General features: G+C 40.0%; 2 protein-coding genes across 3 annotated transcripts; both read left to right on the top strand.

The window, feature by feature from the left end:
* The first annotated feature begins 564 nt into the window (after positions 1-564).
* On the top strand, positions 565-21,368 carry smad2 (SMAD family member 2). 2 transcript variants are annotated; one of them, XM_020489638.2, is made up of 11 exons: positions 565-1,047; positions 8,741-9,149; positions 14,413-14,502; positions 14,765-14,958; positions 15,148-15,282; positions 15,380-15,454; positions 15,620-15,673; positions 15,852-16,064; positions 18,286-18,423; positions 18,662-18,806; positions 19,181-21,368. In XM_020489638.2, the coding sequence occupies exons 2-11, from the start codon at positions 8,914-8,916 to the stop codon at positions 19,302-19,304; spliced, it is 1,404 nt and encodes a 467-aa protein (XP_020345227.1). In that variant the 5' UTR covers positions 565-1,047; positions 8,741-8,913; the 3' UTR covers positions 19,305-21,368. The 2 variants fall into 2 exon arrangements, with proteins under 2 accessions (XP_020345227.1, XP_020345228.1); XM_020489639.2 differs by having other exon boundaries at positions 848-1,047; positions 15,380-15,442.
* Positions 21,369-21,700: 332 nt separating this feature from the next.
* Positions 21,701-25,134, top strand: ier3ip1 (immediate early response 3 interacting protein 1). The gene is made up of 3 exons (XM_020489641.2): positions 21,701-21,911; positions 22,067-22,168; positions 24,499-25,134. Exons 1-3 carry the CDS (start codon positions 21,821-21,823, stop codon positions 24,552-24,554), a joined length of 249 nt encoding a protein of 82 aa, XP_020345230.1. The 5' UTR covers positions 21,701-21,820; the 3' UTR covers positions 24,555-25,134.
* Positions 25,135-27,752: the final 2,618 nt, after the last annotated feature.

Below are 27,752 nucleotides of genomic sequence, written 5' to 3'. Positions count from 1 at the left end.
GGTTGGCCTGACTGTTGAAGACCAATATGGGATTGATCATGTTCAGTGTGTCTGCCCTATGTACATAGTGATTGAACACTGGTCACATTAATAATGTTACATACATACAACCCACTTCATCTGTAAATCCTATATAATTAGTGTTGTACACACCTTTCATATTTTTATACTGTCCATACGCACCATTATATACATATATATTTTATATTCCGGACTCTGACATATCTTGTTCTGATATTTCTTAAGTTGTTTCTTTTATTTTGTGGATTTGTGATTTGTTGGAGCTAGAAACATTAGCATCGATGCACCTGTGCGGGGGTACAGGTTAGTCGAGGTATGTGTAGACCTATGCGACCAATACAATTTGATTTAGGAAGAGCTTTGAAACCTGCCACTCAGATGTGTTAGATCAATGATTTCAACGGAGGAATGAGAGATACACAAGCCGCGGTTGTTACTTTCAAACAGAAACATCATATAAAGTTGTCTCATCAACCTGTTATCTAAAGTAGCCTGGATTTTTTTCCGCGTGAAATCTTATCTTTGAGTAACCAATTGTGCATCATTTCAAATTAGGGGATGCCGCTACATGCAATATTTCTGTCCTCACCTCTAGTCTTTATGGACTATGAGAAAGGTTTATCAGTTATATCAATTCATATAAAAGTATGTATCGCAAGCTAGTTCCTCACTCTGACAATGTCAACGACAGATTCGAAAAATAAACCATGCTGTCAAATAAACAAAAAAGATTGACATTGCTGTAGGCCAATCCGATATGCTAAAATAATGTGATTGTCTTCTTTGATCCAATCAGGAGGGATTAAGATTCTGCGTGCAGCTAGCCTACTAGGGTGTCTTTCTTGTTCAGGTCTAGCTAACTTGTGAAGCTAAGCGGCTAGCCAGGTATCAGACTTGAGAAAATACAGCAATCTTCTCGTCGAGATAGCGGCTACATTTATAGTTGGGTTTAAAGGAAAGGTTTCCCCTTTGTCTACTGCATATATCGTTACACGGAGAAGAGCTCGAGATTCTCATCATCAAGTGGTAATGCAATGCTTTTAATTTTCCCTCGACTTTTGTTTTGTGTGATGTTAGCTGCTATGATTTTTAAAAACATTTGGTCTAGCTATCTTATTTATCACTTCAAGTGTTAATATAACATGTAATTGTTATTCTAACTGGCAATGGTGTATCATGTCGCCATCAAATAATTGTTTCATTATAGCTTACGTTAGCTAAATGACGAGCTAGCTAGTTCGCTAACGTTAGCTGTATTGAGAGTAAGCCTGGGTTAGCTAACATTGGCTAACTAGCTAATTGTTGTAGCACAACAATAGGAATGGGCGATAATGTACTCTAACCATACAAGTTACGTACTCAATCATTTCCTTAGCTTTTCATAGCTACCTTTTTATATATGAATAATCAATTGTTAACTTGGCTATCTAATTTGACTACCTATATAGTTAACGTTAGTTGATTTACTGCTGATAAAATGGCCATCAACCAACTGGCCTGGAAGTGCTAGCTAGCTAACGTTAGCTATGGCCCGGATAACTAGCTAGCCCCTTACTTTAGCCGAGATAGCTAGCTTGCTACTACTTGTACCTACAATAAATAATCTAACCAGCATTGGAGTTTAGCAATTAAACAGTTAATCACTGCAGCTAGCTAACCACCCGGTAAATTAAGATGTGGTGTTATACAGAATCCACCCGCACTGTTAGTATTTAAATATTATTTTTGTACATGTGTATATTCGCAAACAATGGTAGCTATGATGTTAACTTGTTGCTATAGCCAGCAGATCCGACCCACTTGCTTACAGCTGCACTAGGGTTGGACAGCATTCTTGTGTATATTAAAGGGGAATGGAAACACTAGGCTTTAGAACACCAGCTAACTAACGTTAACTGTAAATCGCCATAGTGGCATTGTTGCATCACTGGCAGGTTTTCCAAACTGTCTGAAAGACCATGAACTCGGCGTGCATTACAGAGCAACATTACGAATATCAAACAGTACATGAAAACATGATACATTTTGAAAGTTGAGAAACAGCCCTTTCAACTATGACATACAATAGCACCACATAAATCAAATGGCAATCAGTCAAGATAAAACATGTGAACATCTATCTTATACGAACATCTACGCTTTTCCCCCAAACTGCCATTTACACATCCTAATGAAAATAGAGGAAACACTTGAATATAGAGTCTTCCTTATTTTGTAAGGATTGAAACTCCTACATGGCCAAAAGTACACTACCATTCAAAAGTTTATGGTCACTTAGAAATGTCGTTTCAATGTCAACAGTGAAGAGGCAACTCTGGGATGCTGGCCTTCTAGGCAGAGTTCCTCTGTCCAGTGTGTGTTATTTTGCCCATCTTAATCTTTGTATTAGCCCGTCTGAGATATGGCTTTTTCTATGCAACTCTGCCTAGAAGACAAGCATCCCGGAGTCGCCTCTTCACTGTTGACGTTGAGACTGGTGTTTGTGGGTACTATTTAATGAAGCTGCGAGTTGAGGACTTGTGAGGTGTCTGTTTTTCAAACCAGGCACTCTAATGTACTTGTTCTCTTGCTCAGTTGTGCACCGGGGCCTCCCACTCTTTCTATTCTGGTTAGAGCAAGTTTGCACTGTTCTGTGAAGGGAGTAGTACACAGCGTTGTACAAGATCTTCAGTTTCTTGACAAGTTCTCGCATGGAATAGCCTTCAATTCTCAGAACAAGAATAGACTGATGAGTTTCACAAGAAAGTTCTTTGTTTCTGGCCATTCTGAGCCTGTAATCGAACCCACCAAGGCTGTTGCTCCAGATACTCAACCAGTCTAAAGAAGGCCAGTCTTATTGCTTCTTTAATCAGTACAACAGTTTTCAGCTGTGCTAACATAATTGCAAGGGGGTTTTCTAATGATCAATTAGCCTTTTAAAATTATAAACTTGGTTTAGCTAACACAACATGCCATTGGAACACAGGAGTGATATCTGATAATGGGCCTCGGTACGCCTATGAAGATATTCCATAAAAAATCTGCTGTTTCCAGCTACAATAATATTTACAACATTAACAATGTCTACACTGTTTTTCTGATCAATGTGATGTGATTTTAATGGACAAAAAATTTGCTTTTCATTTCTAAGTGACCCCAAACTTTTGTGTGTGTGTGTATAAAATATGTGTATATGTATGGGGGAGAGATGGCAATATTTGTCAAATGCCTTATGGAACCATTGTCATTCTCAATGGTTTCTGAAAAAGGTTACTTGCTGTTTTGAGCAGTAGTGAGTTAATTAGATCAGCAATACTATCAGAGCTCCCCAAATGGGCCAGGTAGGCAAGGCCTACTTCTGTATGCGTAATCAGGTGCGTAGTCAACATTGGCGTAATCGGGTGCGTAGTCAACATTGGCGTAATCGGGTGCGTAGTCAACATTGGCGTAATCGGGTGCGTAGTCAACATTGGCGTAATCGGGTGCGTAGTCAACATTGGCGTAATCGGGTGCGTACTCAACATTGGCGTAATCGGGTGCGTACTCAACATTGGCGTAATCGGGTGCGTACTCAACATTGGCGTAATCGGGTGCGTACTCAACATTGGCGTAATCGGGTGCGTACTCAACATTGGCATAAGCGCACCAAATAAAAGACAGTGAATAAATTGACAACTCTTAAATAGAATTAAATAAACCAAAACTTGTTTCTCAAATGTAGCATAGGTTGTGTGCTCTGCAAACAACGTGTCCACCCTGACAATGGGAAAGGTACATGACTGTAACAATATATTGAATGCATTAAGAGAAATTACCTTAGCCAAACAAACATTGTAGATTTAGAACAGTAAATGTAATACTGGGATGCCAGCCACACGGCCTCTGCACTTAGACATGTGTGAATCAGGTATGAATGTATTAACAGAAATTACCATAACCAAAGAAATATTGTAGATTAGAAATTATGTGAATTAACTGTAAATGTAGGCTACTACTGATATGTGTAATGGGGATAGACATTAAAAATCAAAGGGTGAACTATTCACACAATTTAAGTTATGAAATGCTGATTGAGCACGAAATGGTGAACGAGCGCATTCTGGAGAGAGATGTGCCTTGTGCATCTTATTAACCACACTCCCCTTCTAGGACCGTGGCTTCCCTGCAGACCCAATGAATTAGCCCTCTGAGAAAAAACATATATTTTGCTACTTCTCGACCCCAATTGTTTTTATCTCGGCTGACCAACAGCCTATCGACCAATGGACTAATTGGGGTCAGCCCTTGAACCCCTATTATTTCATAGTCCATGTAACTTATGTGATTTGTTAAGACATTTTACTCCAGAACTAATTTGGCTTGCCTGAACAAAGGAGCTGTGGCTACATTTGAGTAATTACTTTGTATTATTTTATTTAAAAAAAAATTAAATGCATTTTTATTTCACCTTGACAGAGTATTTTGAGTAGATTTTTGACAAAAAAAATTACAAGTTAAATACGTTTTCATCCCACTTTGTAACACAATTTGAAGAAATCCAAGGGGTCGCAATACTTTTGCACGGTAATAGTACACAACAACCATTACCAGCTAAACCAGGATGGTTTTGTTGCAAAACTGACTACCAGCCTAAGCTTTCAAATGTCATAGCTATTATCTAGTTTTCATCATAAGGGTTAAGCTTCAGCCTTAGGCTACATTCATTCTTGCAATCATCAGCCAGCAGGTTTGCTATTTTTAGGAATCATATCACATATATAAACAGACACCTAATGATCTAGCTAGCTAATAATTATATGGGTATCATACATTTTACTGGTAAAATAGCAATCCTGCAGCCCTCTTAGTTGTGGCTGGTAAGCTATCTGCTGTAGCTTGTTAGCTACAAATCGAATCAGACACTAGCCAGTTAATTTTTAGCTCTTAGCTAGCTAATACTAATGATGACAAATGTTCTTCAAATTGTCAATATGAGCACTTAATTTTAGTTATCAAAGTCTACATTGACACAAAGACAAAATGAGCTAAATCAAGTCGGCTGGCTAACTAGCTACCTTGTTTTTGGCTGACTGTCAAAAGTTAATTTCACAGACTTGTCTTATCAATCAAAGATGTATATGTACATATAATAATTACTAACATAAAAACAAATTGTTGTCCTGATCTCAAAGCTGTCAGAAACCTTTCAGGTAGCATTCATTCACTTTCAGTCCCCGTACCAAAACTCACAATTTGCTCAAACCTGCCAATAACGCAATTGGCGTCAATCATTACTATGGCAATTCAAGATGGCGCTACGCATACCTCAAATAAACGTTCAATATAAAAATACTAAAAAGAAACATGAAAAGTGTTGGTTTTATGAGCTGATGTAAAAGATCCCTAACTGCAGTTCGGTGTCGTAATGGACTTTAGTGGACAAATGCTCACCTTCGATAGACACTGGCACGCTAGAGAAGTGTGCTCTTCACGGGTGAATCCCGGTTTCAACTTAAACAGGTAGCCGGCGTCGTGTGGGTGAGGGGTTTGATGATGTCAGCATTGTGAACAGAGTGCCCCATGGTGGGGTTGTGGTACGGGCCAGCATAAACTACGAACGAAATTGCATTTTATCAATGGCAATTTCAATGCAGAGGGATACTGTGACGAGATTGAGGGCCATTCTCATACCATTCATCCGCTGCCATCACCTCATATTTTAGCATGATGATGAGGATGCATGGCCCCATGTCACAAGGATTTGTACACAATTCCTGGAAGCTGAAAATCAAACAGCCTGAGCAACTCTATGTAAAGCTGTGTCGTGCTGCATGAGGCAAATGGTGAGCCACAACCCTACTTTTTTAAGGTATCTGTGACCAACAGATGCATATCTGTATTCCCGTTCATGTGAAATCCACAGACTGATTTTCTTAAATGAATTAGAGGTTGACTGATTAATCGGAATTAATTAGGGCCGATTTCAAGTTTTCATAACAATCGGAAATCGGTACTTTTGGGCGTCGATTTCCGATTATTATTTATTTATTTGTATTTATTTTTAAAATACCTTTTTATTTAACTAGGCAAGTCAGTTAAGAACACATTCTTATTTTCAATGACTGCCTAGGAACTGTGGGTTAACTGCTTTGTTCAGGGACAGAACGACAGATTTTCACCTTGTCAGCTCAGGGGTTTCAATCTTGCAACCGCACAGTTAACTAGTCCAACACTCTAACCATTGCACTCCACGAGTAGCCTGCCTGTTACACGAATGCAGTAGAAGCCAAGGTAAATTGCTAGCTAGCATTAAACTTATCTTCTAAAAACAATCAATCATAATTACTAGTTATAACTACTAATCCAGTTTAGCAGGCAATATTAACCAGGTGAAATTGTGTCATTTCTCTTGCGTTCATTGCACGCAGAGTCAGGGCATATGCAACAGTTTGGGCTGCCTGGCTCAGTGTGAACCAATTTGCCAGAATTTTATGTAATTATGACATACATTGAAGGTTGTGCAATGTAACAAGAATATTTAGACTTAGGGATGCCACCCGTTAGATAAAATACCGAACGGTTCCGTATTTCACTGAAATAATAAACGTTTTGTTTTCTAAATTATAGTTTCCGGATTCGATCATATTAATGACCAAAGGCTCGTATTTCTGTGTGTTGTTATGTTATAATTAAGTCTGATTTGATAGAGCAGTCTGACTGAGCAGCAGCAGGCCCGTAATCATTCATTCAAACAGCACTTTCTTGCGTTTTGTCAGCAGCTCTTCGCAAGCACAGCGCTGTTTATGACTTCAAGCCTATCAGCCTGATGGCTGGTGTAACCAATGTGCAATGGCTAGCTAGTTAGCCGGGTGTGCGCTAATACTGTTTCAAACGTCACTCGCTTTTAGATTTGGAGTAGTTATTCCCCTTGCGCTGCAAGGGCCGCGGCTTTTGTGGAGCGATGGGTAATGATGCTTCGAGTGTGGCTGTTGTCGATATGTTCCTGGTTCGAGCCCAGGTAGGGGCGAGGAGGGGAACGGAAGCTATACTGTTACACTGGCTATACTATAGTGCCTATAAGAACATCCAATAGTCAAAGGTATATGAAATACAAATGGTATAGAGAGAAATAGTCCTATAAATACTATATTAACTACAACCTAAAACCTCTTACCTTGGAATATTGAAGTCTCATGTTAAAAGGAACCACCAACTTTCATATGTTCTGAGCAAGGAACTCAAACGTTAGCTTTTTTACGTGGCACATATTTTACATGGCACATATTACTTTCTTCTCCAACACTTTGTTTTTGCATTATTTAAACCAAATTGAACATGTTTCATTATTTATTTGAGGCTAAATTGATTGATGTTTTATATTAAGTTAAAATAAGTGTTAATTCAGTATTGTTGTAATTGTCATTATTACAAATGTTTTAAAAATGGCCGATTAATCGGTATTGGCTTTTTTGGTCCTCCAATAATCGGTATTGGCGTTGAAAAATCATAATCGGTCGACCTCTAATATGAACTGTAACTGTTTTTGAAATAGTTTGTTTTTGTTCAGTGTACGTTAGTGTATGCACATGTTTATTATTAGTGGATGGAATATATCTATTTGCTTGGCTTTACTTCCAACGGTGTTTCCATTCCCCCTTTAAGACACCACAGAGCCAGCGAGAGATATGCCCCAGAAAAAGTACCTCAATCCAGGGATGTACACCGAGAAGATTGAACAGCTGTTTTCCAAGCCACATCTTGCGCCGGCTCCTCAGTGTCTTGATATACACTGTGTACCAAATATTAAAAACGCATGCTTTTTCCATGACCTAGACTGACCAGGTGAATCCAGGTGAAAGCTATGATTCCTTATTGATTTCACTTGTTAAATCCACTGCAATCAGTGTAGATGAAGGGGAGGAGACTGGTTAAAGAAGGATTTTTTTTTTTAAGCCTCGCGGCAGTTGAGACAAGGAATGTGTATGTGTGCCATTCAGACTGTGAATGAGCAAAACAAAATATTTAAGTGCCTTTTGAACGAGGTATGGTAGTAGGTGCCAGGTGCACTGGTTTGTGTCAGGAACTGCAACGCTGCTAGGTTTTTCACGATACACAAGGGGGGTAACTGTTGAGCAAGAACAGTCCACCACCCAGATGACATTCAGCCAACTTGACGAGGACATCCAGCCAACTGTGGGCACGCGTTGAGCGCCTTGTAGTGCCCAAAAAGGGAGGGTGCAGCTCAATATTAGGAAGGTGATCCTAATGTTTGGTATACTCAATGTACACAGGAAGGCTGTCTGTGACCCTAGTGCAGCTGTAAGCAAGCGGGTTGTATCTGCTGCCGAATGTAACTGCAGTTGTTGCTGATAAAAGGATGTGATGGTGGGAGTGAATGACTAAACTCAACTCTCTGATTTTATGGGTGGTCTTGAAAAATCCCTTATCCACCATAGCCGATTAGTGTGGGCGGACTGGAGCTCCGATGTCGCATTTTTACATTTATTTCAGCACACAAAGAAGAGCCCGCTATTACACTAAACTTCGGAGCTCCAGGTCACCCACACTAGTCGCTGCTCAACTCCATAAATTGTGGGGTTGAGTTTAATCTGCTATGGTTAATAAGGGATTTAACCTGTTTTTCAAGACCACCCATTCACTTTGTAAAGGACCCCACACACACAATTTAATGCATTATCACACATCACAATCTCTTTTTTTCAGACATTCATTACTGACTTCCTGTTTGATTTCCCCTCAGGTGTCATCTCTTCTGTACATATCTAGCTCATCCTCACACCAGCCCTGTGATTCCTTACGAAACAGAGGGACCACACCAGAGAAAGGGCCAAACTGTGCCTCCCTTCCTCCAGGTCCCCTCTGCCTCCCGAGTGTGTTTGAGTTTTCTCAAGAATCCTCCTCGCTATACCCAAAATGTCCTCCATCTTGCCTTTCACCCCTCCGGTTGTGAAGAGGCTCCTGGGGTGGAAGAAGTCAGCCAGCGGCCCCGGGGGAGCAGGGGGTGGAGAACAGAATGGCCAGGAGGAGAAGTGGTGTGAGAAGGCTGTCAAGAGCCTGGTTAAGAAGCTGAAGAAGACTGGACAGCTGGACGAGCTGGAGAAGGCCATCACCACCCAGAACTGTAACACCAAGTGTGTCACCATCCCCAGGTACGTAACCCCATGCCAGGTAACAACACAGAGCTCTGCTTACAGTCGTTGTATGGTTCTGTAGAGTGAACAGTTGACCATGCATCAGAGAACTTTGTATGGGGATGATTATATACGGTGTATTTTACCTGTGTATTTACTATCGGCTAACCCTCTAGTGGCCTCCTCTTTCTTTAAACAGCCTCTCGAACATACAAGGTCCTAAAACGTAAAGGTAGTATAACTCCCAAATTATTTAAATCTTTCTGTCCTCCATTGAATCTCAGAAATTGTCCTACAGTTAGTTTTGTAAATGCTGACTCAGCACCCCAACATGTACTTATGCAATGCTTTCAAAAATATTCATACCCCTTGATGTATTCCACATGTTGTGTTACAGCCTGAATTGAAAATCGATTCAATCGATAATTAATTTTTTACCTCATAGCATGCCACCACCATGCTTCAAGGTAGGTATGGTGTTAGACGGGTGATGAGCTGTGCCTGGTTTTCTCCAGACATAGAGCTTTGCATTCAGGCCAAAGAGTTCATTTTTGTTTCATCAGATCACAGAATCTTTTTCCTTATGCTCTGTCTTTCACATGCCTATTTGCAAACTACAGGTATGCTGTGCTGTCATGTTCTTCCATCTAGCCAGTCTCCAATAAAGCCCAGATTGGTGAATTCCTGTAGACTGTTATTCTGGCAGGTTCTCCCATCTCAGCCAAGGAACTCTGTAGTTCTGTCAGTGGTCATTGAGTTCTTGGTCACCTCCCTGACCAAGGTCCTTATTGCCCGGTTGTTCCATATTTTTTCCATTTCCCAATGGAGGCCACTGTGCTTTTAGAAACTTTCAACACTTTAGAAATGGTTTTATATCCTTCCCCAGATATATGCCTCATCACAATTCTTTCTCGGAGATCTACAGACAGTTCCTTGGATTTCATGGTATAGTTTCTGCTCTGGCATGCACTGTCAACTGTTGGACATTTTTATATAGACCGGTGTGTTTTATTTCTAAATCATGCCCAAACAATTGAATTGCCCACAGGTGGACTCCAATCAAGTTGTAGTGACATCTCAAGGATGAGCAAAGGAAATTGGATGCACCTGAGCACAATTTGGAGTGTCATAGCAAATGGTGTGAATACTTATGCAAATTAGATATTACTGTATTTCATTTTCAATAAATTTTCAAAAATGTCTAAAGATATTTTCACTTTTGGCATTGTGTGTAGATGGGTGACAAAATACATTTTCAATTCAAGCTGTAACAACAAAATGTGAAATAAGTCGAGGCGTATACTTTCTGAAAGCATTGTACGGTAATCAGCCAGTTAACCTTGATGTCCTAGAGTAGAACATGTTCTCTGGGTATGTTGTAAAATACCCTTTTTATTCGTTGATGACCTGCTTAGAACAGTTCAGATGTTTGTATTTTTATTAGATAATGAGTAATTTGGTATAGATCTTGTTGACAGGTGGAATCAATATTGTGTAGATGGTCTTGCAAAATGTATTGCAACCAGGGCTCGGAAGTTCAACCATTTTGTTCACACATGCTCCTAAATATTTTGCTGTGCTACCAGACATTCTATTTTGGGAGCACCCGTGCGGAGGGAAAAAAAATCTCCCAGACAGTAGTTCGCTGTGCCGTTTCCGAGTGCCCTAGAGAAAAACCACTCGTAGGCATTTGTTTGCACCTTGTTCAATCATGTTACTTCATTAGGTAGCGAACAGTATAGATCAATGAATGAATGACTGATCTCTTGCATGTTGTCACACACCAACCTGGCGCTATTTAAACCCTCTAAGATCGATGTCCGCGCCCGTGCGGAAATCGGCGACGTCATCACCTTTTTTATTAAATTACAACCCTGTGTTTGCGCTACAAATTTCCGGGTTTTTGCATGGGCTGCGTCTCAGTCTGTGGAATCGCTGGTGTCAGGCATCTGAATCTGCGGTAGTTTGGCGCGGTGTTTGTCAGACGTGAGACGATCCCAAAACGTTACGGTTTCGAAAACATCCGTAAAGTCGTCTGAGTGGTTTGAGCTACGATTCCACTATCGAAAACAGATTCTCACGAACACAGACATGTTGCCTGTTTTGCTATACGACGCCCACAAGCTCCACAGGACTTGTGTGACGTCAGTCCTTTCGGTGTGCTAACTTTTAGATTTCTTCTCAATAATGTCTGTAAAGTCAATGGTTTGAGCTCACTAGGTGATTATTACAATTGCATCGTCTATCGACGATGTTTGACCGCTATCGTTGATGGTGATGACATTGTGATGTTACAAACGATGGTTTAGCGTATTTGAGCTTGATTGCACACAGTCGGGCATCGCATTGAGAACACAGCAGACTGCCATGCCAAGTGGCCTATTCCCTAATTGCCATAGCATACATTTTCAATACATACTGTAAGAGGTAGCTAGACTACAAACATAATGCAAGAGAACAATGTAGAAAGAGCGAAGAGCACCAAAGCAGCACAAAAGGTCAGATGGGGCCTAATGTGTTTTTTTTCTCTCTCTCCAAAGTCTGATGATCCTGGGCCTTTTGCAGCAGACAAGTCATTGACTGGCTTATCGTTTTAAAATCTTAATTTTCTCCCCGTTTTGATTTGAACGTGACTTGTTGGCCTAGGCATAGCCAACTCTTTCATGATCAACCATCGACTGAATCTGTAGTCCTAACGAATTTGCCTCTTAAAGTTCTTTGCTAATAGCCTAAATAAGAACATAGTATAGTAACATGGAGCGAGAGAGAACAAACAATTGCAAGATGGAGTAATCGAATAGGAAGTTTAAACAAACCTGATGTGTTTCTGCTTTGCTTGACCAACGTGTAGACAAAATAAATTGTGCCGTCAGAAAATCCCTCTTTGCAAACCAAACAGCCAATAATATAGGCTTACCACAGGCTACTGTCAATAACAATTTCAGTATTGACAGTGTTTATTCATATTCTTGAATTGCACAACGTGCTTGGAAAAACTCCTGCAGCAGCACTAAGTGTGAACACTTTTTGGGGGGGGATTTGTCTCACAAACAACTTTTTTTAATTTGAATGGCGCATTTATATAAAAGTCAACAACAATCAGATAAAACCAATTATTATTTAGTGTATTACATTCTTTAACAATTGAATGAACATTGGGCTAAAAACAAATAGTCCTGTTATCCTTAGGCTATGCCTTTGCTTTATCAAACTTTAAAAATCCTAAATATACAATCGGATAAAACAAATAATTCGTAACATTCTTTATAACAAGGATCACCAGCGTGTTCTCCCCCATAGTAGCTAACTCTGCAGGATGACAATCTTTTTACAAATTCTGTAAGTGACTTGGGTCAGGTCTGCTGGCTCACCTTTATCATTCAGCCTGAAACTGAAGAACTGCCGAGAAGGTGAACACGTAGTTTTCTTTCCCACCAAGTCAGCCATCATGCGAAGGCAGCCTATACTATAAGTTCGAGAGTGAAATCCTGTCACTTGTTTATTTTTGCATATTGGAATGTAGCCTGATGGAAGAATGTCGCTAATGCGCCAAATCACAGTTCTTATATAACCAATGTATCCTTTTCGATTGCTTCCCCCCCCCCCCCCCACCCAAAAAAAACAAAAAAATATATATATATATATATATATATAAATGATACAATCGTATATCAACGATGTTTGGACCGGACGATGTGTCATTGCAGACACTGTCCAACCCTAGAGCCCACAAGCTTCACAAGACTTTCATGAAGGTAACCCGGTACCGGCCAGTATAAAGGAATAAAAGTTCATTGAAGTAGAATATGCACAAACGCGATCCAGATTTTCATACCGTTTCTGTACCATACCGGGGTATACAGTATTACCGAAAGTGCACACAAGGGGTGCTATTTCAAAACGACACACAAAACAAATTAGGGAACAGGGATCTTTATCCATGAGGGGATTGAATGCCACTGCTGTAACCAAGAAGCATGATCTTGACATCTAGCCACTTCGATAGCAAGCTAGCAAACCAAATGCAAAACTGGAGCCCTCGGCTGGACATCATTTATTTGACGCTAGTTATAAACACTGGCGTAGCACGGTTTTGAAAATCATGCCGGAATTCGATATATCGCACAAGTGGTATATTTCTCAGATATAGGGCAGACACTTCAAAACATACTTCCTTTTGATATCATTTTTAAAAATCTGTTTTGGCATGTGTGAAAGTTACTCAAAGTATTTCTATGGGCTAATAGCAGTAAGGCCAAATTCAATGTTTCATCAAATAATTGTTTTTATATATATATACCTACAGGGTTGCTACCAATTTTATATATATATATTTATTATTATTATTTAGAGCCCTGATTGCAACTCGCCAGTCTCCATGTGTCATTCTTATCATGTATTAGAGGGAAGTTTAGAACCTATTTCAGAGCTCTTTTAGGAACATAACATACTGGCCGAGCCTATAGTTTAGATTCAGTCCCACTTCTGAGGTAGGCTATATCAGCTCTGAATTCTGATTCTGGATATTGTATCAGAAGCAAATATCACATCATATTTCGCCATTCCATTTTTATTTCATTTCTAGAGTTAATTTTCTGATCATTCCTTTCTACGTGTCCATTAGAATCACAAAGTGAATTGTAGAGGGTGGTTAAATGGAAATGTACTTTTTTTCCAAGGTTGCGCCCTCCTTTTCTTTTAGTCCCATTGTGTGTCTTCTGTGTTTACTTGAATGTCTCAAGATAAGTTAAGTGCTTCCAACCGACACAGCTGTGGTGGAAAAGTTTCACAGTTTTTCAGAATATTTGGTACAATGCCACAGTAACATTAATGTATTTTTTTGTCTTGCATACTGTTTCTTTGTATATACTACTATACTCCAGAGGCGGCTGGTGGGAGGAGCTATAAGGGGACGTGCTCATTTTAATGCCTGGAATGGAATTAATGGAACAGTATCAAACATATGGAAACCACATGTTTGACTCTGTTACATTAATTCCATTCCAGACATTACAATGAACCCCTACTGCTATAGCTCCTCCCACCAGTCTCCACTGCTGTATTCCCATCTTATGCCGTTTTTCTTTTATTCCGTCAAAAGGCTTCTCTTATTTGGCGTGTCTTTTTTCAGTTCCTGACTGAAAGAATGAAATACCTAATTGAAAATGACTCTAATAAAAGAGGCCTTTTAATGTTTACATTACCCATACTGGTATTTCTGAATGACTCATGCCCCATGTTTATCATTTGTTTTTGTTTTGTTTGGTTTTTCTGTGCACAGCAATTGCTCTGAAATATGGGGACTGAGTACACCAAATACGATAGAACAGTGGGATACCTCAGGCCTATACAGCTACCCTGACCAAACCAGGTGACTATCTATCCTCAACTGTCCTGTGCTACATACTGTTGTACAACCTTGATGTGGGAAGTAATCATTCCAGGGGGGTGAGAGACATTGAGAACACAAATTCCATTCATACCTCATCACTCCCCTCTTCCCCTCTCCACACCGCCACCTTTTGTCTTCCTGGCCACATGCATCTCCATCTCTTCTTCTCTTCCTCCCCATTTCTTCCTTCCCTTACACTTTCAATTCTCACATCTATTTCCTCTATTGTCCGTCCTGTCAGATCCCTGGATGGGCGCCTGCAGGTATCTCACAGAAAGGGTCTTCCTCACGTCATCTACTGCCGCTTGTGGCGATGGCCCGACCTGCACAGCCACCATGAACTGCGTGCCATCGAGGCCTGCGAGTACGCCTTCCACCTCAAGAAGGACGAGGTCTGCATCAACCCCTACCACTACCAGAGGGTGGAGACCCCGGGTAGGTTGTCTTTTGAACCAGTGGTGTGTGTGCTGACTTGTAAGTGCCATAAAAGCCTGTTAACAGCTAGTTCTGCGATTCTTTCTGCTGGCATGAGACATGAAAAAGGATGGGATAAGTGGGAATAGTCTTCATTGATATTTTTGTAAAGAACTTTGTTTGACATTTGACGAATCTTCTCTCCTCTAGTTCTGCCTCCTGTACTTGTGCCAAGACACTCGGAAATTCTGACAGAGCTGCCCCCATTGGACGACTACACTCATTCCATACCTGAGAACACAAGCTTTCCTGCGGGGATCGAGCCTCCAAATAACTACATACCAGGTTTGTGCATCTACCATGAGTTGATATGCAAATGGCCTTCATGATAACGATGTATCAGGTTCAGCTCATCAGTAGTTTCCCCCCTCTGTTACTATAGAAACACCACCACCTGGATACATAAGTGAGGATGGGGAAGCCAGCGATCAACCGATGAATCAAAGTATGGACACAGGTATATTCCACTTACCTCATAGGATGTTCTAACATAAAATAAGAAAGAAGACAGTTGTCAAACTGTCAAGTTTTGATTTGTTGATTAAATATCTTAGTGGATTCTTTGCAACAATAAGTCCGACCATGCGATTTTCTAATTTTTATTTTGTATTTTTCATATCAGGTTCTCCTGCTGAATTGTCCCCTGGCACCCTCTCACCTGTCAATCATAGCATGGGTAAGAATAACTGTCTGTCTAAAGCATCAGTTATTTATCAGTCACTTGAATCTGACCAAATTTGACAACATTCATTGAGTACTATTTAGACAGCCCAGTGCCTACTTTGGAGATCATTGGTCTACTCCCGTCAACATGTGTACTTGCTTTTTATAATGACATCCCCCATGTTTTTCAGACCTGCAGCCGGTGACTTACTCTGAGCCTGCGTTCTGGTGCTCTATAGCCTACTATGAGCTGAACCAGCGTGTTGGAGAGACATTCCATGCTTCGCAGCCCTCTCTGACCGTGGATGGTTTCACAGACCCCTCCAACTCAGAGCGTTTCTGTCTGGGCTTGCTCTCCAACGTCAACAGGAATGCCACTGTAGAGATGACCAGGAGGCACATAGGTACAACGGGCTACGCCACAAGAGGCACACTATTCCTTATGTGGTGCACCACTTTTGAAGGCTCTGGCCAAAAGGAATATGGTGCCAATTCAGATTTGCACAGGATTTGCTCTGTAATTTAACACACATGTTTTGTTAGTGCTGAAAGATTAGTGCTTTTTGAGTTCTATTATTTAAAAAAAAATATCACTGTTTACGGTTTTGATAATAAAAAAACAAAACATTAAATGTATTGTGAAATAGTGAACTTCAATTTCCAAAAGATAGAAAATATTCCATTGTCTCTGTCAGGTCCACATTGGGTAGATGTAAATAGAAAAATATGAAATAATATATTTGTTGTGTATATTACTTTGTTTTTATTTGATGACGTTACATTTTTTTTGTATTTTACCCCGTTTTTCTCCCCAATTTCGTGATATCCAATTACGATCTTGTCTCATCGCTGTAACTCACCAACGGGCTTGGGAGAGACGAGGTCGAGTAATGCGTCCTCAGAAACTGACGATCTAAATCAGCCTGCAGGCACCAGACACGCCACAAGGTGTCGCTAGAGCGTGATGAGCCATGTAAAGCCCCCCCCTCCAGCCAAACCCTCTCCCAACCCCGACGGAGCTGGGACTCCCAGTCACTGCTTGTTGCGACACAGCCTGGGATCAACCCTGGTCTGTAGTGACGCCTCAAGCATTGCGATGCAGTGCAAGCTTAGGTCCAAAATAAGCCCATAGAAACGGTTTGGGTTTATTTTAGAAAGATTTTGGCGAGAGTGAAACCTCTCGCTTCGCCTCTTCCTCTGATCAGTCTCTGAGCTGGAAAAAACTGGCGCAATGGATTATGGTCATTGTAGTTAATTACCACATTTCTGCACTGAACTAGGTTGAATATTTGCGTAATGAAAACTACAGCTCCCTTCAGCCCAGCGTAGTTCTTGACTTGATTTCTCTTGTGAATTATTTGATTTCTCTCTAAAGAAACGACGTGTTGGACTCACAGAAAAATCTATAACTAAATGGAATTAAAGTAATTGAACAGCACTGTTTTGTAGCTGAAATACTCATGCTTATTTACACTTAACAAAAATATAAACGCAACATGTAAAGTGTTGGTCCCATGTTTCATGAGCTGAAATAAAAGATCCCAGAAATGTTCTGTACGCACGAAAGGCTTATTTCTCTCAAATTGTGTGCACTAATTTGTTTACATCCCTGTTTGTGAGCTTTTCTCCTTTGCCAAGATAATCCATCTACCTGACAGGTGTGGCATATCAACAAGCTGATTAAACAGAATGATCATTGCACATTATAAAAGGCCACTAAAATGTGCAGTTTTGTCACACAACACAATGCCACAGATGACTCCTTTTTAAGCGAGTGTGCAATTGGCATACTGACTGCAGGAATGTCCACCAGAGCTGTTACCAGAGAATGTAATGTTCATTTCTCTACCATAAGCAACCTCCAATGTCGTTTTAGAGAATTTGTCAGTTTGTTCAACCAGCCTCACAACCACAGACCACATGTATGGCATTGTGTGGGTGAGCGGTTTGCTAATGTCAACGTTGTGAACCGAGTGCCCCAAGGTGGCAGTAGGCTTATGGTATAGGGAGGCATAAGCTACGGAAAACAAACAATGGCATTTTATCGAAGGCCATTTGAATGCACAGAGATACATTTTCGTGCCATTCATCTGCTGCCAGCACCTCATGTATCAGTGTGATAATGCACGGCCCCATGTTGCAAGGATCTGTACACAATTCCTAGAAGCTGAAAATTATCCCAGTTCTTCCATGGCCTGCATACACACCATACATGTCACCCATTGAGCATGTTTGGGATGCTCTGGATCGACGTGTACAACGGCATGTTCCAGTTCTCGCCAATATCCAACAAGTTCGCACAGCCATTGAAGAAGAGAGGGACAACATTCCACAGGCCACCATCAACAGCCTGATCAACTCTGAGAAGATGTTGTGCTGCATGAGGCAAATAGTGGTCACCAGATTTCTGATCCACGCCAAATTTCTATTTATTTATTATATACACGGTATCTGTGACCAACAGATGCATATCCGTATTCCCAGTCATGTGAAATCCATTGATTAGGGCCTAATGCAAGTATTTCAATTGGTTGTTTTCCTTATATGAACTCTAACGCAGTAAAATCTTTGAAATTGTTGCGTGTTGCATTTTTTTTGTTCAGTATATTTTGCATTATTCCACAGGAAGAGGAGTCCGGCTGTACTATATTGGCGGTGAGGTGTTTGCTGAGTGTCTCAGTGATAGCGCCATCTTTGTTCAGAGTCCAAACTGCAACCAGCGGTATGGGTGGCACCCAGCAACCGTTTGCAAAATTCCTCCAGGTAACTTAGACAAACATCATCTCTTTGATTTCGATGTGCTCACTCCTATTATCATTTCATAGTATTACTAATATGTTTTCTGTTGTCTCAGGTTTAGATTATGTTTAGTTAGTCTTCCTACTTGTTTCTACAGAAAATATAATATTGATAGCAGGGAGGTTCTGCAGGCTTTACTTATGTTCTAAACAAAGTCCATACATGATTCCCAGCTGACCCTCTCCTCCCCTCGCTCCCTCAGGTTGTAACCTGAAGATCTTCAACAACCAGGAGTTTGCAGCACTGCTGGCCCAGTCCGTAAACCAGGGCTTTGAGGCTGTGTACCAGCTCACCAGGATGTGCACCATCCGCATGAGCTTTGTCAAAGGCTGGGGGGCTGAATACAGGCAAGCATGATGACTGACTATTACAAGAATCCTTTTATTCTTGCAGTTGTACACATCTAAGTAGTTAGTAGACAATGGATAGTCGGAGGAAGACGGTAATATTGATATACTCATCGGCATACATAAAAATAAAAAAAATAACATTGTAGCTTGCTAATGGTCCGCTTTTCTGGATTTATTAGACGTTTGGAATGTTTAAGGAGCTGGAGGGGTATTCAAACGTTACTTGACCCTCTTCAACAATACCTCTGTTACAGGGCAAGAAGTTTAAAAAAAGTTCAGGCTAACCTTGGGTTTTGGGTGATGTCCCTGTGCTTGCATGCCGAGTGATTTCACTAATTTGGCTTTGTTGTGGTCTTTCATTTGTCTCCCAGACGGCAGACTGTCACAAGCACTCCCTGCTGGATTGAGCTGCATTTGAATGGACCCCTGCAATGGCTGGACAAAGTGTTGACTCAGATGGGATCCCCTTCTGTACGTTGCTCCAGTATGTCATAATCCTAGAAAACGACCCAAATAGTCGCCCACTCAAAGATCATAAAATTCGAACTTGAGTCCCATCGTGAAAAAAAGCTGCAGAATACATTTCTGCTGTAACATACTTCATAGTATTTGTGGCCTAGTGCCACTTCCCTGTCTAAACGCACACGCCGTGAGACAGACTTTTCCGAATATAATTTGGCACTTTGTTACCCATCTTTGTGTTGCACCTTGTTAAATTGCTTTTCCCCAAATCCTTAATATTAGATCTATTTGTGGTACAAATAAAATGTATATTGGTTTTAAAGTCCAGGGATGAATTGTTGTAGGCAGGGGAAATACCAAAAAATCTTCTACGCATAGTTTCTCAGTAAGAGAATGCTTGTATAAGTAACACAAGCGTAAATGCTAAATATATTCATCCATCTTTTTGACCATGAGGTAACTTTTCTCTGGGAAACATGGATACATCTTTTTTTTGTCAGGGGGAGTTAGCTTGGTTAAGAAATTATGATGGCCTTTGTTGCTTTCTCCTTTAAGGGAAATGCTAAATTATGTTTTTAAATGTAATTGCTTAATTGATGTAATTAACTCTTTTACTCTTTTGTCAGAATATTTCTTTTTTTATTCCAGATGTGTGTCGTTGTAAGATTCACTTCTTAATGGACATATAGGAATGTTTAGCACAAAAAGAAAACTAAACAGGCTGCAAAATCAATCTGGCTATAGCTGACATTCATTTGAGCTCTTTGTCATTATATGGCATCCTCAATGTTATTATAGGTAGCCTATGTTTCATTTCCACCACACACAGCCTCAGAATGCAGGCTAGTAAGTCCTGAACTTGCTTAAGTTTGGATGCACAAAGCAGGGACCAGAGAATATCAGCTCCAAAAGCTTTTTCTCATGTTTCACTGGGTGTCTAAGTCTCTCGAGGTGAATTATTGAAAGGTTATTTCACTTGGAGAATTAAAGGTATCAGTGAATTTCATTCTATATTGTGTTTAGCCTATATCCCCTTTCTTTTGCTACTTTTTTGTATTCTCATGTATTTTTATATATAAATATACTTAAATGTTCTTCTGTCATTCACTTTTTATTAGAGTTAATATTTTCAAGACTGCCTGTTTTTAAGTGACATGGCTCGCAATCGATGAGGAGCATGGATCATTCCATTTTATTTTTTTTAAAGGTTAAACTTTAATCTAATTCCAAAAAAACACTGCCCCACGTAATGTAAACAGGTATATTCTCAACAACAACAAAAAACACATCTGGTACATCAAAAGTACACAAATCAAAGCTTAAATGCCTGTAACCTGATATCTGTTTTCCTGCAATGTATGGTTAGGTTATGTGACTCAGAGGCATGTATGAACCTTTTTTTGACTCATTCATCTCTTCACTCTTGGAAGCCATTTGGTGCTCAATAAAGGATAAAAGGTCAACCATAAAACTGATATTTTATTTTTTCAGATTTTTTTTTTTTAGCTAAATGTTACAGAAACTTGGCAGTATTCCATGTTCTTACATGAGAGATGAAACTGCACACTGGGACAGATTCTGTATTAGTGTATGTATTTGTTCTTGTCTATAAAATACAGTATGTACAACAAGACTGAGCTTGCAGTATGCCATTTTCATTTTGTGGCTGGTGCAAGATTTTTTTAACATCTGTTTTCTCCCTTCTCCTTTATTGATGTTATTAATCTGTTAACCTTACGGCACTAGTGATTGTACTTTGTAAGTGCAACTACTGTAGTGAGTTTGGATTTGGGGAACTGAACCATGTGTTAGGGTCCAGTGTTGAAGCCTTGTACCATTGGCCTACAAGATATGAATGTGAAGAGTACATAACAAATCTGAAGTGGACCAGACGTACATAACAGTAGAACAGTAATATGTGTATTTAACAGTAAACTATTTGCAAAGCAGTCAGTATAGTAGTTGTCACAGTTGTTTTACCAGTAGAGGGCGTTATTGATAGAGCAGGGGTTTTTTTCTGACCATAAGCTTCTCAGGCGTGTGGCATATTATGCAGACTTCATAAAACACTAATAAAGATTTTTATTCTCATGATGACCATGTTTCTGTCATATTTATTAACACGAATGTTTTCCACTGATCTCAGTCTACAGTGGCGTCCTCATGTGTACCTTTTCTTATCTACAGAAATTAAATTTGACCGTTATAGTAAATCGTTGCAAATTCAGTGTTTGATCTTATTAAATGAGAGCCATTCAATTATATGTCTGTTTACATCCCTAGCCTCCCAGGAATAGTCGTTTTTGGACAACGTTTTCAAGCACTAACACCATCAAATCAATAGCTACCCCTTTGGCCATGAGTATGGATTATTATTATACATTGGTATTACATTGGCCGTTTACTGTGTCCCTCGCTCTTCAGGAAGTCACGCTTTCGAACTGCTCGTTCAATTCGTCCTTCTCATGCTGCCATAGCTGCATTTAGGCAACGTCACAAGAAATACGCGAAGCTGCTAAAGTTAGCTAGCTAATACTTTACAGATATCAATGGCGTTTACATTATATTCCCTTATTCAAGCGGTGATTTTGTGTGTTAATGCTGTCGCCGTATTGCACGAAGATAGATTTTTAAGTAAAAGTAAGTCTGCATATTTTGTTTAACATTACTTTCAACAGTGTTTTGCTAACGTTAGCTAGCTACACCAGTAATAAGTGGAAAAGCTTGCTTATGGATACAATGATATCTCTTATGGTCTAGTGTTTGCATATGATATAGCATTTTTCCCCCTCTAGTTGGCTGGGGTGTGGACCAAAGTGTTGGAGGATTTGGTGATGAACCAGGCATCAAAGTGCAGCTAATGAACCTTGTCCGCTCTGTGAGGACAGTGATGAGAGGTATGACCATAGAGATGGATAGAGGACTTTAGCAAATATGTGTGTGTATATATAATAACTAACCCAAGATTCACTACATGATCAAAATTATGTGGACACCTGTTGGGTGATTAGGCCTGGCTTGCAGTTGGCATTTCAATTCATTCTATAGGTGTTCGATGGGGTTGACATCAGGGCTCTGTGCAGGCCAATCAAGTTCTTCCACACCTATCTCGACAAACTATTTCTGTACGGACCTCGTTTTGTGCACAGGGGCATTGTCATGCTGAAACAGGGAAGGGCCTTCCCCAAACTGTTGCCACAACATTAGAAGCACAGAATAATCTAGAATGTCATTGTATGCTGTAGCCTTAAGATTTCCCTTCACAGGAACTAAGGGACCTAGCCCAAATGATGATTAAAAAGGTCCCAGACCATTATTCCTCCACCAAACTTTACAGTTGCCACTATGCTATGCATTGGGGAAGGTGGCTTTCTCCTGGCATTCGCCAAACCCAGATTAGTCCGTCGGACTGCCAGATGGTGAAGTGTGATTCATCACTCCAGAGAACATGTTTTCACTGGCACTGAGTTTTACACCACTCCAGTTGACGCTTGGCATTGAGCATGGGAATCTTAGGCTTGTGTGCTGATGCTCAGCCATGGAAACCCATTTCAGGAAGCTCCCGATGAACAGTTATTGTGCTGACGTTGCTTCCAGAGGCAGTTTGGAACTCGTTAGTGAGTTTTACAACAGAGGACAGGCGCCATTGATTACTTTCACCATTTTGAAGTAGTCAACTGGGTGGGACTTCATATGGGTTGTAGTGATGTGCAGTTGGTGAATGATTTATGCTTTTTGTACTGACTCGAAGAGTCATGATTAGTTTTTCTGAGTGACCTGTCATTTTAGTTGTTTGTTTGATCTGCTGGCCATAATAGGTCCCACAGCATGATTGATACACACTCAGTGGCTCCAGAGACGTTCTCCGACCAACAACTGTCTGTCATATATGCGCACAGGAAAATAGATCATGCTGAAGGCAGCATAGATAAGAAAAACTGATAATTAATTGCATGCTGCAATAATTATTTAATTAAAGCTGCAATATGCGGAAAACACTCTGCCATTTCCTGGTTGCAATGAGAATGATGGATTTATAACTCACATTTCTATGTGAATTTGATCAGGTTGCGGAAAAGTTATGATGGACACAGCTTTATAAACAAACTTGAACTCGAGAACAAATCGTTTGAGATGCTGCAGTTCGCTAACGGTATTGTGCTTATCACCCTCACAGCAGTCAAGCAAGAAGGAGTTGGCATAGAATCAAAGGATTGTTGACAAGATGTAAACTATGTTTCCTTTTTTAATATTTATTGAAAACAGAAATAAATCTGTACAATGAGCACTTGCCTTTTAAGTTCATCGTTAGTTGTTGGTTAACTTTGGTTAACTAGCTAGCGACATTTAGCCATATTGGCATAGGTGTGACAAGTCAAAACACCTCCAAACTAGACATGTTATCAATAGCAAGATACAACAAGCTGAAAATGAGCCACCTGCAATTCCCCACATTGCAACTTGTTGTAATTTTTAATAGTTATCTGATCATCCAGAATCATAACACACAGCATTTCGCTCCATTGATACCCGGGCATATTTTTTGTGCGGTTGTAGCCTAACCCATCTATGGGTTAAGGAAGGATTACATAATTCCATCAGGTTACCAGGAGGGATCAGGCAATAAATTATACTCGTGAGAAAACATTCCATAACTGCGGGTGGCAATAAATTACCAACCTTTACTTTATACCTGTTCAAACCACACATTCTACGTGGCAGTGTGCAGCCTTTCCATTTGTTTGACAACACAAAGTAGTAGTAGAAAAATGTAATTGTTGACGATAGTTAATACAGCCACAAAGTCATAAACTCTTCCTATTTCTACAATTTATATCTTCTTCAAATCTGACTTTAACCTAACCCTAACCACACTGCTAACATTGTCTAACACCTAACCTTAAATTAAAACAAAAAGGCACATTTTTGTTTTCATACATTGTTTTCGATATAGACAATTGGCTATGTCATCTAGTGGAAACTGAGATGGCCTCAGTGGCGCTGCACATGCTCTCCAGATGCCATAATGGGACAGATATAATGCAATGTCCATCTAAAAATCAATACCATATTCAAATATCAACAACAAAAATATTCTGCATTCATGCTGTTGTTTTTTTTAATAGATTATTCTTGTTTTCCTCTTAACAATTTGATGTTGACCAGACTGAACTGAGACTGGTCTGACTTTGGCATTATTCATAATCTTTACTCTCTCATCTTGCAGTGCCCTTGATTGCTGTCAATTCTGTCTGCATTGTGTTGTTGCTGCTTTTTGGCTGAAGAGAAGACTGGACTGAATTTGGACGCTGAACTAAGAGAAGCCACTTTCAGGGGTCAGGAGGATGTCACCCTGGCACCTGGAGGAGGGACCCTACATGCACCAGGAAGAAGAGTACACCCACACATTTATGTATCTCAGAGATTCAGCATTACATTTGATTTCCTTTATTATTATTATTCCTTACCTCATTTGTCAAACCTGTTGGTCTTAGGTCAGGCTAAGTGACAGTTCAGATGCAAGAACAATCTGAGTTTACTACATTCGCAGTTTCTTTTACAGACACCCGTTAGCCAATGTTATAGCACAAGGCAGTTCAAAAGAGCCTACGGTTGCTTTTGGAAGATTTCTTCATTGTAAAAGGATAATTGACTTTGATCTCATGATTCCACTTTCTTTCTCCTTATTTGAAATTGTGGTTCGTCGCAGTTCTGATGGTATATTCTATGTCTGTTGCTTTTAACATATTCCTGGATAAAAAGTTGTCATTTTGTGTCCCATGCACAATTTAATTATGTATGACTTTTTCTAAGTAACTTTCTATGAATTACTTGAAAAAAATAAAGATTTTTAAAAAATCTACCACTTTTGAGTTTGTTCATAACCCAACATTAGCTAAAAATAATCATTTTTATCCAGAGCGATTTACTCTCAGAGCAAGTTGAACATTACATAATTTTCTTGGCCCAGAACACACTCCCTACTTACACAACTTTTCTTTGATCATGGCTGTGTCAAAAGCACATTAAGAAGACCAAAGAGACCTTGCTCAAAATATATATTCGCTAAATGACTAATTGTTTGCATGTAAACAAAATTAATCCTTTCTATGGCAAATCTGTAAAAAAAAATGTTAGCAATGCCCTGTATGAATGGCATAAATCAGTGCACTCTTGAACTAGCTGCAAACTTGAGCACAAGGGCGACCAAATAAGGTGGGTGCTTCTCACTAGGTGCTTTTAGCAACACGGGTGTATTTTCATACACTAGTGTTGCTTTCAATTGTTTAACTGTCGGTGTGCAGGCCGGTTGGTCATGACAACGGGAATAGAGCTCCACGTTGGAGGTGTCAAACAGGAAAATGGTTCCAATCATACATTTTTCCCATAGGGGATTTTAGAAACACTTCAAATAAGGGCTATGTTTCGTGTAGGCTTATCCTGGCGTGACGTTTTGATAACCATACAAATCTCTATCGGACAAGGTGACTTTTACCCATATAAACTTGGAGTCACACGATGATTTGTTGTGTGGTCCACTACGACTTGGGAAAGCCTGCAGTGTATTAGGCTACAGATTAAATAAATTATGAGCTTGATGGTCCTTTCCAATTAATATTGAGGGTCTTATTCTGGTGACATGATGATCGATGCTTGGCTGCCCTTTGTCAAATAAAAATAATCTTGCTCTTTTGTCCATAGTAATCTCATCATATAGGCTATACCCACACGGTATCTGCTAGCTGTTGGCTAGAGCACATGTGCCAAGACTGGAGTGGGCACATTCGCTATATAACACGTTTTTTTGGTGACAAAACCATCAGTAGAGTTGAAAACAAGATGGAAACCCATTGTAACTCGGTACATTGGAATTTAACCGCAAAAGTAATGTTTATGTGCACTACGTCATCACGCACATCCTTTCCACTGGGCACAGACGTCAATTCAACGTCTATTCCACGTTGGTTCAACGTAATTTCATTGAACGAACGTGGAAACGACGTTAATTCAGCTAATGTGTGCCCAGTGGGTTTTAACTGCAACAAGTCAATTTGATGGAAGCACATGTTCTTATTCATGTTTGACTGACAGACCTCAAGCTAGATTCCATGCTACATGCAAACTAATGAATTAGATAGGATTACGAGTAGGAGCACGAGTAGCATTACAGGTTTTCAGATACAAAAACTACAGTCATGCTGATGGACTAGATCTCTCTCTCTCGCACTCTCAATTCAATTCAATGGGCTTTATTGGCATGGGAAACAAATGTTTACATTTCCAAAGCAAATTAAATGGATAAACAAAAGTGAAATAAACACAAAAAAGTGAACAGTGAATCTTACACTCACTCAAGTTCCAAAAGAATAAAGACATTTCAAATGTTCTCCCATCTTCACTGAGGAACTCTGGAGCTCTGTCAGAGTGACCATCGGGTTCTTGGTCACCTCCCTGACAAAGGCCCTTCTCCCTCGTTAGTTCATTTTGGCTGGGCGGCAGCCAGCTCTAGGAAGAGTCTTGGTGGTTCCAAACTTCTTCCAAACTTCTTCCCAGATCTGTGCCTCGACACAATCCTGTCTTGGAGCTCTACGGACAATTTCTTCGACCTCATGGCTTGGTTTTTGTTCTGACATGCACTGTCAACTGTGGAACCTTATATAGACAGGTGTGTGCCTTTCCAAATAATTTCCAATCAAATGAATTTACCACAGGTGGTAAATATTACTTACTGTATGTTGTAGATTCTTCCTGCGACTAAAATCTCAGTTCTTGAAAGGCACAGCCAGCCGGAGATGTGACCATTTCCTGAAACTTCTAACGCGTCAAGTCAATGGAGGATGGACATTACTGCCTCAATTCTATGTTTGACTGTCAGAATGTGCATTGCAGTGCTCAGTGCTCAGCTTGTCACTCTCTTATTCGTTGGTCCCGTCTGCAGTGCAGACATTCATCTTTCAGCAATTTTAATCCTTTGAATCTCATCATTCCATTATTGTTAACATTTTGTCAAATGATCACAATAAGTGGATTGTTTGGTTACTACAAGCAAAGTATTTACACTAGGTAGTTTGGGTCCTGGATGCTGATTGTCTGAAACGTGTGGTATTTCAGACAATATACCACGGGTATGACGCAAAAATACTTGTTTACTGTTCTATTTATGTTGGTAACTGGTTTATAATACCAATAAGGCACCTCAGGGGTTTTTGTTATATGGCTGATATAGTCGGAAGTTAGAGATTTCCGAGGTCCCAGTTGTTTTGAACGCAGCATTCCTCCATACAATTGAAAGCAACACTAGTGTACATAAATACATCAGCATTGCTAAAAGCACCTAGCTTCTCATCAATTTTCTGAAAATTGGAGATATTCTGATACATTTTTTCATTGCTGGGCTTCCAGCATGTGCCATATATTTTCTTTATACAAACATTTATTGCTTTTATAAACTACTCAAAGCTAATGTTTCCCTACCTTTTT

Source organism: Oncorhynchus kisutch, linkage group LG8 (assembly GCF_002021735.2).
Source record: "Oncorhynchus kisutch isolate 150728-3 linkage group LG8, Okis_V2, whole genome shotgun sequence".
In the NCBI taxonomy this organism is placed as follows: domain Eukaryota; kingdom Metazoa; phylum Chordata; class Actinopteri; order Salmoniformes; family Salmonidae; genus Oncorhynchus; species Oncorhynchus kisutch.
The sequence above is the reverse complement of the archived record's forward strand: the minus strand, read 5'-3'. Positions and strand labels throughout refer to the sequence as shown.